The sequence below is a fragment of the Syngnathus scovelli genome, chromosome 13, assembly GCF_024217435.2.
Source record: "Syngnathus scovelli strain Florida chromosome 13, RoL_Ssco_1.2, whole genome shotgun sequence".
Lineage (NCBI taxonomy): Eukaryota > Metazoa > Chordata > Actinopteri > Syngnathiformes > Syngnathidae > Syngnathus > Syngnathus scovelli.
The window spans coordinates 6127113-6141956 of NC_090859.1; the positions used below are offsets into that span (position 1 = coordinate 6127113).

At 42.3% G+C, this 14844-nt stretch overlaps 1 protein-coding gene across 5 annotated transcripts in view; it reads left to right on the top strand.

Annotated features, from left to right (window-relative positions):
• Window positions 1–14844, top strand: part of shroom3 (shroom family member 3) — a 57878-nt gene that overhangs the window by 23207 nt on the left and 19827 nt on the right. For 4 of the 5 annotated variants that reach the window (XM_049737149.2, XM_049737151.2, XM_049737150.2 and 1 more), the window contains one exon: window positions 6835–6960. In XM_049737149.2, the coding sequence (XP_049593106.1) occupies window positions 6835–6960 (126 nt within the window). Of the gene's footprint in view, window positions 3829–6834; window positions 6961–14844 lie in introns of all 5 variants that reach the window. The other variant, XM_049737154.2, reaches the window with a different exon arrangement.

Consider the following 14844-nt stretch of genomic DNA (forward strand, 5'->3'; position numbering starts at 1 on the left):
AACACACACACCCGCACCAAAGCAATACAAACAATTCCCTTTGTCAGACTTCTGCACATCTACCATTGACTATTAGCAGTGCAATCATGTCTCTCTACCCTATTTGACTATGGAACGTGCATACACTTCGAGTGAAGAAATTGTAAGTTTTTTAACTGATTTCAGGGATGTCTTAGTCAAACACAAATAGGTCCTAAAAATGATTTCACCACAATCTTAAAGTGTGTTGTTCAAAGAACCATAGAGTCCGCTATGTAAGAACACCCATACACTCACATTCCATGTTTTGACAATCATCTATTTTTATTTCTGGCAGATTTGAGAGATTGCACTTATTACAGGCTGCAGCAACTGTTTCCCACGGCACTTTTGTTGAAAAACAGACTTTGTGTTTGGTCTAAGTACTCAGGGAAACTCCTCATTAAAACAGCTATTACACAATTTGTCTAATCTGGCATCTGTAACATTAGCATATCATTCCTATGGGTGGATAAAAAAAAGTAATATAAGAGGAAGCCTTTTTTTTCCATGATTGTACCGTATTTTCCGGACTATAAGGCGCACCTAAAAACCTCAAATTTTCTCAAAAGCCGACAGTGCGCCTTATAGTCCAGTGCGCCTTATATATGGACCAAATTCCAGCCCGCGGGCCAAATGCAGCCCACGTCTAAATTTAAACTGGCCTGAAAAATTGTGTCATAAAATCAATCATAAGTGGCCCGCTGAAGACTATGAATCATGAATCAAAAAGACAATGGATCATTATTTTGTGATTATAAAGTAATTTGTTGCGTCTGAAGTCGAAATAAAACAGATAAAATGGAGAATGATTTGATTTAGATTAAAAATCTGACATGATGCAACCTGGCCTGTTAACTTCAGTCACAAACACCAATATCACCCTTCCTTAATACATCTAATAAAAAAAATCTTTCAACTTTCATAAAATTGTTTATTTGTTATTATTTTAATCTTTAACTTTTCTGGTAGTGCAATTGACAACAGATTCTCATTTGCAATATCAATCTATCTGCAAAGGATATAGTAAAGGATATAGTTACATATTTACAAGTTCATTCACAATGGTAATGGTTCGTGGAATGTCGATGCGAATGGTCGGCCCCTATACAGGACTGTCTCAGAAAATTGCCGTAATTTCCGGACTATAAGCCGCGACTTTTTTCCAAAATTTTTGACCCTGCGGCTTATAGTCAGGTGCGGCTTATATAAGATTTTTTTTCGTGATTTTTGTGATGACTTGATCACTTTTATACACTCGTAAAAAGGCTGTGGACCACTGTTGTGCGGTATCTTGAAGAAAAAAACAACAAAAATACTATTTTGAAACACTACTATGGCTGCTGCTTATTCTGGCTGTGTTGCTTGTGACTATTATGAGATTTAGTAGGAATGCACGCTAGGTGACCTGCGTCAAAGGGCTCTAAACCCTTTTTCATACTCTGCCATGTGACTCAGAGATTACACAATGCAGTGGCGCTGTTTGGACCATCTGCATTATATTAAAACCCAATCAATCAGCATTTAAATTCAATTCTTCTGACATTTTGCTCACCAAAAACAAGTTGTAATGAATGTGAACTTTTAATGCATTTTATTCAGAAGGTTACTTTGAACCCTGAGGTTTAAATGGCGGCGCGGCGTATTTATGGATTTTTACGGCTTTCTGTGTCTTGTCTTTCTTTGTAAAAAACTCATTTGCACGTGCGGCTTATAGTCCGGTGCGGCTTATGTAAGAAAAAAACTAAAATATCCCTGAATTTTAGCTGGTGCGGCTTATAGTCCGGTGCGGCTTATAGTCCGGAAATTACGGTAATGCATTAATGGTGCGCCTTATAGTCCGGTGCGCCTTATATATGGACAAAGTTTTACAATGGGCCATTTATTGAAGGTGTGCCTTATAGTCCGGTGCGCCTTATAGTCCGGAAAATACGGTAATCATATGAATGATGTAGTTGGAGTAGAAACAGTGACAATATCAACATTAACCTATTAATAATATAATACTTGAAGCTCCCACGCAACAATTTTGGAAAATAATATTTAATGTCCTTTGTAAGGTACTTTGGGTTGTAAATGCCCACAATACTATGTTTATTTCGGTTGGTTTTAGATGCCAGAGATGCAAAGCAGTTTATCCATCCGTCCGTCTGTCAACCCATACATACATACATACATACATACATTTTCATTTGCTTATCTGGGGTCAGGTCACACAGGCAGCTGCTTGAAAAGGGAGGCAAGTACAGACTTCCCTTTCCCCAGCCACTTTGTCCAGCTCTACTGAGGAAATCCCAAGGCAGCCAGGACACGATGAACACCTCACCAGGGAGGCATCCAGTTGACATAGTAATCAGATCCCGATCCACCTCAACTGGTTCCTCTCAATGCGGAGGAGCAGTGGCGCCACTCTGTGTCCCTCCGGGATGGCCGAACTCCTCACCCTATCCGTAAGGGAGAGCCATACACTCTGCGGAGGAAACTCATTCTGCCTAGTTGTACCCACAATGTTGTTATTTCGGCCATGACTCACAGCCCACCCCAGTGAAAGTGAAATACTCAGGCCACCTTTGGCTGTGCTTAGAAATTCTGTCCAAAACGGTTATGAACAGAATTGGTGACAAAGGAGAGCCTTGGCGAAGTCCAAACCTCACTGGAAACATGTTTGACTTACAGACTAATTTTTTCTTGTTATGCATAGAACATTAGAAAAAGAATAAATTTTGATAGCATGGTACCCTTAAATAATTAGCTTTTTATTATATTTTTGAAGAACCGTTTGTTCTTCGCACGAACCACATGCTACATTATGAGATGACAGTCCCCGCAGCTTCAAAAAGACTGTATAAACTGTAGAAACACTTCAATTTTTTAAGCATATGAACTAATTAAGCCAGGTGATACAATAAGTATTTAAGTATTTAAAATAAAATGCACACGCGCTATGAGTATTAAAATCACAAATAAAGAGAATAAAAATGAATGAGTTATTCTTTCCCACTTTTTAATTTTCATTCTGTAATCCCTCCTGTTTTTATTCTCTTGTGAATTTCTTCACTACATTTTGACGTCCTGCTGTTTCTTTATCTTGTGTGTGATGTCGTTATTTTCTTTCTTACCATAAAACCGTTAGTTCCACACTCACATCTCTTTTCTCTTATCGCATTCCATCCTCCTGGAACATCGTCCTCCCTCTTTCTCCTCTGTCTCCACACATCCATCGCTACCATCCAGCCGAACTAAGGATGTTTACTTCATGCTTCTTACACGCAGCAGCCTAATGACTCGTAATTGCTTCAATTGCTCAACACGCTCAAAGTCAGGGGCTAAAGCGGTGCCACTCTCTCCAGCCTAGCAGTACCAGAATAGAAGCAGAGGAGAAGAGTTGAGGCTCAGTACGCAAGGGGTTTCTTTGTAGCCATGCTGAAAATATTTCAGTATACATAGAGAAGAGACAAAAGACTGGATATTAGGTTGGAGACATAAAATAAGAAAGGATGTGAAAGACAGTTAAAAGTTCAAGGTAATTCAAAATTTCACAGGTCAAACTACTCCCGTAAAGTTCATTTCACGGTGGACAAAGCTCTTATAGGTTTTTGTAAGAGAGCCTTGAATATAAACTACAAGAGGTGGACTTTGGAGCACGGACATGGAGTTGTTGGAGGCATTTTATCGTAGGAAGCTTCGAAAGAAGCAGAAGAAAGCGGCGCTGGGCCGGTCTGAAGGGACTCTGTGTCGGACACCGTCGGAAGCTAGCGTCAACAATCTGGCAACTGGTCTCATTTCTAAAGTCCTTAGATTCACATCCAGGTAAAATGGATCATATTGATTTCTTTGATTGCACAGTAAATGATAGTGGCTTTTTGCAACAACATACATATCTATTGAGGAATGATGCATGTATCTCTCAATGGTTGGTTTGGTACAATCCAATTATGGGTATGATAAATGTCATGTCGTTGTTTATCTGGATTATTGTGGCTCAGGTTCCAGGACTGACTCGTGAATATGAGGGGAATATTTGTTAGCACAGGTTAACGATTTTGAAAAATATCCTTATTTAAGAGTTGACAACCCCATTCAATATTGTGAAATAAGATTTTTCTTTCAGGGTTTTCTAACCAAGTACATTTTAACACGCACAAGTAATGTGTTGATCTGTATTACAATAACTATTTTTTTATCGTACATAAATGTTTTGATATTATAGTTAATGCTGAAGGGTGAATTAACATGAATTAGACAGTTTATTTATTTACTCCCATTGCGGTTGTTCTTACTAGTCTGTTGCAGTCTGTTAAGGGTTTACAATGAGAAATTAACGAAATTCCACCTAACAAGTGTGCTGTAAATACGTATACATAGGTAAAAAATTACCGTATTATCTGGACTGTAAGCCACTCCGGGGTATGTGTCGCACCAGCCATAAAATGCATAATAAAGAAGAAAAAAACATATATAAGTCGCACCGGAGTACAAGTCGCATTTTTGGAGGAACTTTATTTGACAAAATCCAACACCAAGACCAGACATGAACAGGCAACAACAGGCTAAACGATACGGGATGCTAACGTTACATAAAAACAGACGAGGAACTGAGAACGTACCTGACGTAACATATTAACAGTTTTTCAAATAAGTATAACATAAATAACACGTTTATCAAACCATCCATGTCACTCCAAATCATTAAATCCATCGAAATCGTCGTCCTTTGTGTCACTTATAAACAACGCCGCTGCTCACTCCGGAAGTGCATGCGACTCTGACTCATCGTCAGTTGCGGTTCCAGTTATTCCGCAGGCCTATATAACTATATATAAACTATATATCAAACAACTATAACATAAATAACAATTCTATTAAACCATCCGTGTCACTCCAAATCATTAAATCCATCGAAATCTTCCTCCTCTGTGTCACTTAATAAAAAACGCCACTGCTGACTCCGGAAGTACATGCGGCACTGACGTCGGACTCGTTGTCAGTTGCGGTTCCAATTATTCCACAGGCCTATGTAACTATGTATAAACTATATATCAAATAACTATAACACAAATAACAAGTTTATCGAACCATCCGTGTCACTCCAAATCATTAAATCCATCGAAATCTTTGTCCTCCGTGTCATAAACCACGCTGCTGCTGACTCCGGAGACTCATTGTGAGTTGCGGTTCCAATTATTCCACAGGCCTAGTTCGCCCTCAATCGGTTTAAAGTGAAAATAACATGTGAAGTGATCAACTATACGAATAAGTAAGTAATGTGTTAATGATCAAGTAATAATGTGCTAATAATTTCACATATACTAAGTCGCTCATATAAGTCGCACGCCCGCCCAAACTATGAAAAAGACTGCGACTTATAGTCCAGAAAATACGCTATATATGTAAACAACACTGAACATATCTATCCATCCATATTCTGTACCGCTTGTCCTTCTGGGGGTTGCGGGCGTGCTGGAACTTATTCCAGCTGTCATTGGGCAGTAGGCGGGGGACACCCTGAACTGGTTGTCAGCCAATCGCAGGGCACACAGAGACAAACATCCATCCGCACTCGCACTTGCATCTAGGGGCAATTTGGAGTGCAGCCTACCATGCATGTTTTTGGGATGTGGGAGGAAACCGGAGTTCCCGGAGGAAACCCACGCAGGCACGGGGAGAACATGCAAACTCCACACAGGGAGGTGGAATCAAACCCGTGTCCTCCGAACTGTGAGGCGGACGTGCTAACCAGTTCCCTACCGTGCCTGAACATACCTAGATAACATCTAAAGAAATACATAAAAATAGCAGTTTATATGAAAAGTGACACATGACAACCGACCAAAATGCAGCCCCCCCCGCCCTCCAAAAAATGCAGAATGAAAATTGCATTCAGCTACAATTAGTAATTGTTCAGCCCTATTAGTTCATACATGCGTAGGGCTCATTAGTGGTGTACTGGTTAACATAGCTGACTTTTTGGACATTGGTGTTCTGTTTTTTTTCTGTTTGTTGTTTTCACTGTACATTTTGTGCTAATATTGAGTTGTTGTTTTTTTGCTTTTTTATGTATGTGGTGTATATCATTTGCATGTTTGGAGTAAACCAAACATACGTAGCTGACTTCATGTGGCAGTCGTGGGCTAAACTCTCCAACCGCAATTGCCCTGCTCTTGGTGGAGGGTGTAGTCCACTTGAATTAACTAAAATGAGCTCAGCTCGCCTGCAATTCTGAACTGCATAAACAATGCAGAACATTGACAGTTATTTCGTATAATGGTAGCACAAATGATAAAACACTGATGCATCCAGTTGCATTCTTTACGCACGTTCATGAGGTTCAGAGACATGCAGGTTTTCACGTAGCTGTCTTCTACTTAGGCAGATACGATCTCTTCCTGTTTGTCAACATGAATAAATACGGGACAGCCAAGTGTATCCAGAGTAATGTGAAATGTGAAGTCTTAGACAAATTCCAATAACATTAAGATTTTTGTTTCTTGATATGTTGTTCCGCACACAATTCCATAATTACTACAAATTACAGCAGACCTACGTATTTGTATGCCTTCAGTTGTAATAATGGAATTATCACTCAATAGTTATGATGTTACTTTTTAATAAAAATGATGAATCCTACATCCCAAATGTTTTGGTCAAGCACGGTCTAACCGCATAGGCGTAGTTTTCTAATTCCTTTGGTATTTTTGCAAATCAAAGCAGTTAGAAACAGGAGTTTGCGTCTTAGTGAGTGTGAACAAGGAACTACATAGCAAGTATAGTAGTTTGAAATTGCAGAAACAATTTGTTTGTGTATAAACCCCGCAGACGCAATGAGACAGCATCTCGTCCTCACTCGTGGCATTCAACAAAACTGGGGGAAGGTCAGCAAGAGTCAGAGCAGGAAGGGATGGACACCATGAGCAGTGCCTGGCACCACAGTTACCACGCAAGGTCAGTGTTTTCTGGATTCTGGACTGTTTCAAAATTACATTGAATACAAAACAAACACAACTGCCCTATAACAGTAAATTCAGATTTAAATGTATTTATTGTAATGTAATTCTTTTTGTAGGATTATTTGTTTATTTCATCCGTATTCTGGTCTTTGACCAGATATAGTATTTTCACTGAAGAAAAAAGTAAATGAATTGGTTGAGGAATATGAGGAAATTGTTTCATTTACTTTTCGACTCGCTTTACAAGCTGAGAAGAATCGGTTCTCATTGAGAGCCAGTATTACATGCACGACAAAGTTCTGAGTATGTTTGCTTCAAAATGGGAAGACAGAATGCAGGGATACAGTATTTGCACAACAAGCAATAATAGCTGTAAAAGCAAAACTCTGAAATAATTGTGGAACGACAATTGTTTTTGGAAATGTTCTCTGTTATATTTTTTTTGCTCCTTGTCCTTGGCCGACAATGATATTAGAGCTATTAAAATTAATCAAAGAGTAATTGATTATCAAATTAATTTACAACTATTTTTATAATCGAGTAATTGTTTATAGCCATTTATTTAACCATAGAATTGCCCAAATTTCCTTATGTCAGCCTCTCAACAGTAATTCTTTAATTTTTGTAGTCATTCATGATAATCAATATGGTGGGTATATCCCTCATGTGTGATTTTGCTTAATGGTTATTTCTTTCTTTTCATCAGTAAACAATACGTAATAAACATCAGTAAATGGATACATTTCGTAATACATTTTCATGCTAAATATTTTTTCCCAATTATTCACCTAATCAAAGGAGTAATCAATAGAATTATCTAACCTTCCTAATGCTAAATCAGTTGGTTGACCGTACAATGGTCCCGTTTAATGGGAGACAAAAGCCATGCCATGTTTAACAGAGTATTCTGAAACTGTTTCTTGTTCATTCATTGGCCGAGTCAGTTGCACAGTCCTCTCATTGGTTCGATTCTTGCTTGGTTGGAATAAATCCTTGTGTCAAAAGTGTGTTTCGAATCTAGGGCTCCAGGGGATCTGATTGGCTTTCGATATAAAGCATTTGGGAGCACACTGCACATCCACAATAACATTGCATTTAAAACTTGGGACAGTGCACCTGGAATACTAATGTCATAATGTAAGTGAGTGGCGTGAACCTGTGACTGACTCCAGGATAGCCCTTACAGAAGATCCAAAAGGGCATTGATGGAAAAAAATGATTCGTCACGCTAATTTTTGTTTGTGGCATTATAAAAAATTTACATGGGCGCAAAGGCTCTCCCTACCTCCTCTCATTTTGCTTGTGCTCCACTGGAACTACTTTGAATGCTGGTTCGCACCTGCCTCTTAAATTTATCTATTTCCTAATACAGCTTCCATAACTTGGTAAATGAACTGTGCAGCAATTTTGCAGGGCAAGGCACCCACGGGGGTCGCGGGCGTGCTGGAGCCTATCCCAGCAGTCATCGGGCAGTCGGCGGGGGAACTGAACCGGTTGCCAGCCAATCGCAGGGCACACAGAGTCGAACAACCAATCGCACTCGCAGTCACACCTATGGGCAATTTGGAGTGCTTAATCGGCCAACCATGCATGTTTTTGGGATGTGGGAGGAAACCGGAGTTCTCAGGGAAAACCCACGCAGACACGGGGAGAATATGCAAACTACACACAGGGAGGGCTGAAGGTGGAATCGAACCCACACTTTGTAAACTGTTAGGCAGACGTGCTAACCCAGACATGGGCAAACCACGGCCCGTGGGCCACATCCGGCCCACGGGGCCGTTTAATCCGGCCCGCCAACCCTCAATAAATTGTATTATTAAACATTTTTTGGGTCATATTCCCTGCAATGACTGCGTTTCCCCAGTAGATCTTTCACAAACTTGACCTGCAGGCGCTGAAGTGATAGAAACTGTTATTCATAATAACAGTGTCATATTTTTTTGGGTGAAATATTTTTTTAATGCTGTTCATAAATGCATTTGTTTTTTGAATATCCATGCTTTACTACCTAGTAAAGGCCAAAACCTTTTATGCAATGACCTTTACATGTCGTTTATATTACTTCACACAAACACTACGTCCATCTGCTCCTGGTTCGGTACCCCGGTCAAAATTTAGAACCCAATTTGGCCCGCAAGTCAAAAAGTTTGCCCACCCCTGTGCTAACCAGTCGACCATGTGCTGCCTTAAAAGCAAAGCATCCATCCATCCATCCATCCATCCATCCATCCATCCATCCATCCATCCATCCATCCATCCATCCATCCATCCATCCATCCATCCATCCATCCATCCATCCATCCATCCATCCATCCATCCATCCATCCATCCATCCATCCATCCATCCATCCATCCATCCATCCATCCATCTTCTTCCGCTTATCCGGGGTCGGGTCGCGGGGGCAGCAGCTTTAGGAGGGACTCCCAGACTTCCCTCTCCCCAGCCACTTTATCCAGCTCATCCCGGGAGATCCCAAGGCGTTCCCAGGCCAGCTGAGAGACATAGTCTCTCCAGCACGTCCTGGGTCGTACCCAGTGTCTCCTACCGGTGGGACATGCCCGGAACACCTCCCCAGGGAGGCGTCCAGGAGGCATCCTGATAAGATGCCCGAGCCACCTCATCTGGCTCCTCTCAACGACTAGCGAGTAGCGACTCTACTCCGAGTCTCTCCCGGATGACCGAGCTTCTCACCCTATCTCTAAGGGAGAGCTCGGACATCCTGCGGAGAAAATTCATTTCGGCCGCTTGTATCCGGGATCTCGTTCTTTCGGTCACGACTCATAGCTCGTGACCATAGGTGAGGGTAGGAGCGTAAATCGACCGGTAAATTGAGAGCTTTGCCTTTTGGCTTAGCTCTCTCTTCACCACAACGGACCGATACAGGGTCCGCATTACTGCCGACGCTGCACCGATCCGCCTGTCGATCTCGCGCTCCATCCTCCCCTCACTCGTGAACAAGACTCCAAGACACTTGAACTCCTCCACTTGGGGCAGGATCTCATCCACGATCCGGAGAGGGCATTCCACCCTTTTCCGATCGAGGACCATGGACTCGGATTTGGAGGTGCTGACCCTCATCCCGACCGCTTCACACTCGGCTGCGAACCGTTCCAGCGAGAGCTGGAGATCACGGCCTGAAGAAGCCAACAGCACCACGTCATCTGCAAAAAGCAGAGACGCGATGCTGAGGTCCCCAAACTGGACCCCCTCAACGTCTCGGCTGCGCCTTGAAATTCTGTCCATAAATATTATGAACAAAATCGGTGACAAAGGGCAGCCTTGGCGGAGTCCAACACTCACTGGAAACGAATCCGACTTACTGCCGGAAATGCGGACCAGACTCTGGCATCGGTGATACAGGGACCGAACCGCCCTTATCAGTTGGCTCGGCACCCCGTACTCCCGAAGCACCCTCCACAGAACCTCCCGAGGGACACGGTCGAATGCCTTCTCCAAGTCCACAAAACACATGTGGACTGGTTGGGCGAACTCCCATGCACCCTCGAGGATCCTGCCGAGGGTGTAGAGCTGGTCCACTGTTCCACGGCCAGGACGGAAGCCACACTGCTCCTCCTGAATCCGTGGTTCGACGTCCCGACGGACCCTCCTCTCCAGCACCCCTGAATAGAACTTACCAGGGAGGCTGAGGAATGTGATTCCCCTGTGATTGGAACACACCCTCCGGTCCCCCTTCTTAAAGAGGGGAACCACCACCCCAGTCTCCCAATCCAGAGGCACTGTCCCCGATGTCCATGCAATGTTGTAGAGGCGTGTCAGCCATGACAGCCCCACAACATCCAGAGCCTTTAAGAACTCCAGGCGGATCTCATCCACCCCCGGGGCCTTGACACTGAGGAGTTTTTTAACTACCTCAGTGACTTCGACCCCAGAGATTGGAGAATCCGCCTCAGAGTCTCCACGCCCTGCTTCCTCAATGGAAGGCGTGTAGGTGGAATTGGGGAGGTCTTCGAAGTATTCTCCCCACCAACTCGCGACGTCCCGAGTCGAGGTCAGCAGCACGCCATCCCCATTATAAACAGTGTTGACGTTGCACTGCTTCCCCCTCCTGAGATGCCGGATGGTGGACCAGAATTTCCTCGAAGCCGTCCGGAAGTCATTCTCCATGGCCTCACCAAACTCCTCCCACGCCCGGGTTTTTGCCTCAGCAACCGCCGAAGCCGCGTTCCGCTTGGCCATCCGGTACCTGTCAGCTGCCTCTGGAGTCCCGCAGGCCAAAAAAAGCAAAGCAATAAAATAAAATTGTAAATTATATTTGCATTATTAAGATGCAAACTTATGCACAAACCTTTATTAAATGTGTGGTATTGCATATTCCGTACCTGTTATGTAAAGAGGAGGCGTTGGTCAGGAGATTTATATCGTCAGACAAACTGACGTCAGTGTTTTTGTCAAACAGCAGTGAATGGACTTAAAAGGCTCTGACATGACTCTGTTTGTTAGGCGGGGGCATTGACGCTAATACCCAAAGAGTGGGGGAATTCTTCATGCTCCCTCCCGACGTCACCTCCGGGTTTCCCATGGCAACATCTCGCCTCCAACAACAGATACACACGCTCCACTTACTCGACTGCTGTACTGCAATGTTGACTTCATACTTAGCTATTCTGGATTTAATGTTGTTTTTAATATCATGGCTTTAAACCTAAGAAACAGTAAGTAGAGGCAGTGGGGCTGACAGGACATGGAGAAGCAGGAAAGTTACTGACACAGAAAAAAGAATGACAAAGACTGCCCTCTTTTCAAAAGCAGCAATTGCATTGTGTTCGGTTGGAAGAGTTGGTGAATCAAAGTGTGACGTAGATGCACACGTGCGCAAACACACATGCGCGCACACACACACACTGTCACTTGCAACACCCAAAACTTCGTTTTCAGTCCATATCTCATGTTTTTTTTTTTTTTGTTAAGTTACAACCATCATATTTGTCAATGTTTTTAAGCTTTTGAAAGAAACACACAGAGAAACCTCTTGTTCTAATTCTGTCCTCACATCCACTCTTACATTTCTAACTTCAAATTATTCACTTATTAACATATTATTATTCACTCCTTCCATTGGAGATCAGAGTGGGCTTCTAAAGGTGCTTTGTGAAGATGCTTGACTAGTAAGTCTGGCATTTTTGTTACATGAAATGTGCTTTTATTTAGGTGGAAATGCTTTGATGTGCAAAATGATTTCATAATAATGAGCTGTCTGAGTGAATTATTTGAATGTTAGAAACACACAGTTGCAATTTGAGGTTTACATACATTTTGGTAGTACCGTAATTGCCCGACTATAAGCCGCACCGGATTATAAGCCACACCAGCTAAAATTCAGGGATATTTCTTTTTTTTTCTTACATAAGCCGCACCGGACTATAAGCTGCACTTGCACACGAGTTTTTTACAAAGAAAGACAGTACATAGAAAGCCTTTATAACGTTTTAATAACATACTTGAACATGTCTTTCTAAACATTGCCTGTGACGGAGCAGTAGTACCGCAGCAACGCGGAAGTGTGCACGCGAGTTATTAGCAAAGAAAGACTGGACACAGAAAGTTTTTTTTAAAGCTTTAATAACATACCTTAACATTTCTTTCCAAACACTGCCTGTGACGCGGCAGTAATACCACAACAACACGGAATTAACACAGCAAAGTCACTGAGATGCGGCGGTAATGGCGGCGGTTACACAGCAGCAACACGGTAGCACAGCACGAACAGGGCTGGTTAAAAAAAACATACCAGTAAAAGTACAAAAAGAGCCGTCTTCATCTTCCTCCTGTGCACTGAAACCAAGTCTTCCTCCTTAGTGTCCGATTGGAATAGCGTTAGATATCCTTCGCCTCACACTTTCTCAGTCTCTCTTTCGTCGTCGGTTTTATGCATTTCTTCGAGTGTGAAGAGGTTCTGTTCATGCTAATCTTATTCATGCACGAAGCGCTACATTATATTAAACTAGCGAGCGACACGTATATCTTAAAAGCGGCATCATATTCATTTATTTTATCCCCCATAATGACGTTTTATGTATAAAAGCTTCCTGTCTTTGTGAATGTGGGTGTGTGCGTGATGCGCGAGACGATCACGTCTTCTTCGGCGCATTATCTCTTCTTCGTCTGTCTCGCTCTTGCTTCCTGCTAGAGCACGCCCTGGAGAGCGGAGGCCCTAAAAATCCATAAGTACGCTCCAGAGTAGACACAAGATAATGTCATCAACATCGACTGCCTTTGGCTTAAAAGCTGCCTCATATGCATTTATTTTGTCCCCCATGATGACGGTTTGTGTTTAAAGGCTTCCTTTCAGTAATGTCCGTCTTGATCGCGTGATGCGCGAAATGTAAACAAAAACTAGCACGTCTTCTTCGGCGCATTATCTCTTCTTCGCCTGTCTCGCTCTTGCTTCCGGCTAGAGCGCCCCCTGGAGACCGGAGGCCGTAAAAATCCATAAGTACGCTCCAGAGTAGACACAAGATAACGTCATCAACATCGACTGCCTTTGGCTTAAAAGCGGCATCATATGCATTTCTTTTGTCCCCCATGATGACGGTTTGTGTATAAAGGCTTCCTTTCAGTAATGTCCGTCTTGATCGCGTGATGCGCGAAATGTAAACAAAAACTAGCACGTCTTCTTCGGCGCATTGTCTCTTCTTCGCCTGTCTCGCTCTTGCTTCTTGCTAGAGCGTCTCCTAGAGGCCGGAGGCCGTAAAAATCCATAAGTACGCCGCGCCGCCGTTTAAGGTTCAAAGTAACCTTCTGAATAAAATGCATTAAAAGTTCACATTCATTACAACCTGTTTTTGGTGAGCAAAATGTCAGAAGAATTGAATTTAAATGCTGATTGATTGGGTTTTAATACAATGCAGATTACTTCACTGGTTTCTTTTATATCAAACAAGTTGTTATCAAACAACTTGTTTGATTTAAAAGAAACCAGTGAAGTGATTAAAAAAAGGAAAAACAAGATGAACTTAGTACAATTACAATGCAGATTGTCCAAACAGCGCCACTGCTTTGTGTAATCTCTGAGTGATATGGCAGAGTAAGAGAAAGGGTTTAGAGCACAGGTGTCAAACTCAAGGCCCGGGGGCCAGATACGGCCCACCACATCATTCTATGTGGCCCGCGAAGACAAATTGTGCATCAAATTCGTGTCATTACTAGAATTGCAAATTGTCTTCACTTTTAATAATAGCTTTTTTTAAAAATATTTGACCAGTTTTTATTCGTCTGATTTGAAAACGAGTTATTTGTCAGTTTGTTTTGTAGCTTTTACTGTATATAATAGTGTTAAGAGTAAAAGTGATCAAGTCATCACAAAAATCACGAAAAAAATCTTATATAAGCCGCACCTGACTATAAGCTGCAGGGTCCAAAATTTTGGAAAAAAGTCGCAGCTTATAGTCCGGCAATTACGGTATATTGGCCCTCCGCCCCACTATTTGATAAGCAACGTGCTAAGCAAACGCTGGGCCAGAGAGCTAAATAGCCGCTTCACCACCTTCATCAGGAGTAAATCAATCGCACGAATGCAGAAATCCAAACATAAGGAGGGGCTTTGCCTTCCAATTTTTTATTCTAATAATGGTAGAACGTGGCCCTTTGTGAAGTGTTCCTTTCAATACTTCATTTTCCTAATGTACAATATTTATTTAATGGTCTGTGCCAGTGGTTCTCAAAGTACTGTTTCCACTAACATTGTGCCCGATAAATATAGCAGATTTTCAGCCATATTTGGAAGAGGCCTAATTCTGATCGGAGAATATCCAATACTATGTTTTTTCTCCTCCTTGCACTGCCATGGTCCATATTCAAATTGAGCCACTGAAGTGCACAAAATTGGAAGTGTTTCTTATAGGATGCAGTAGGAAT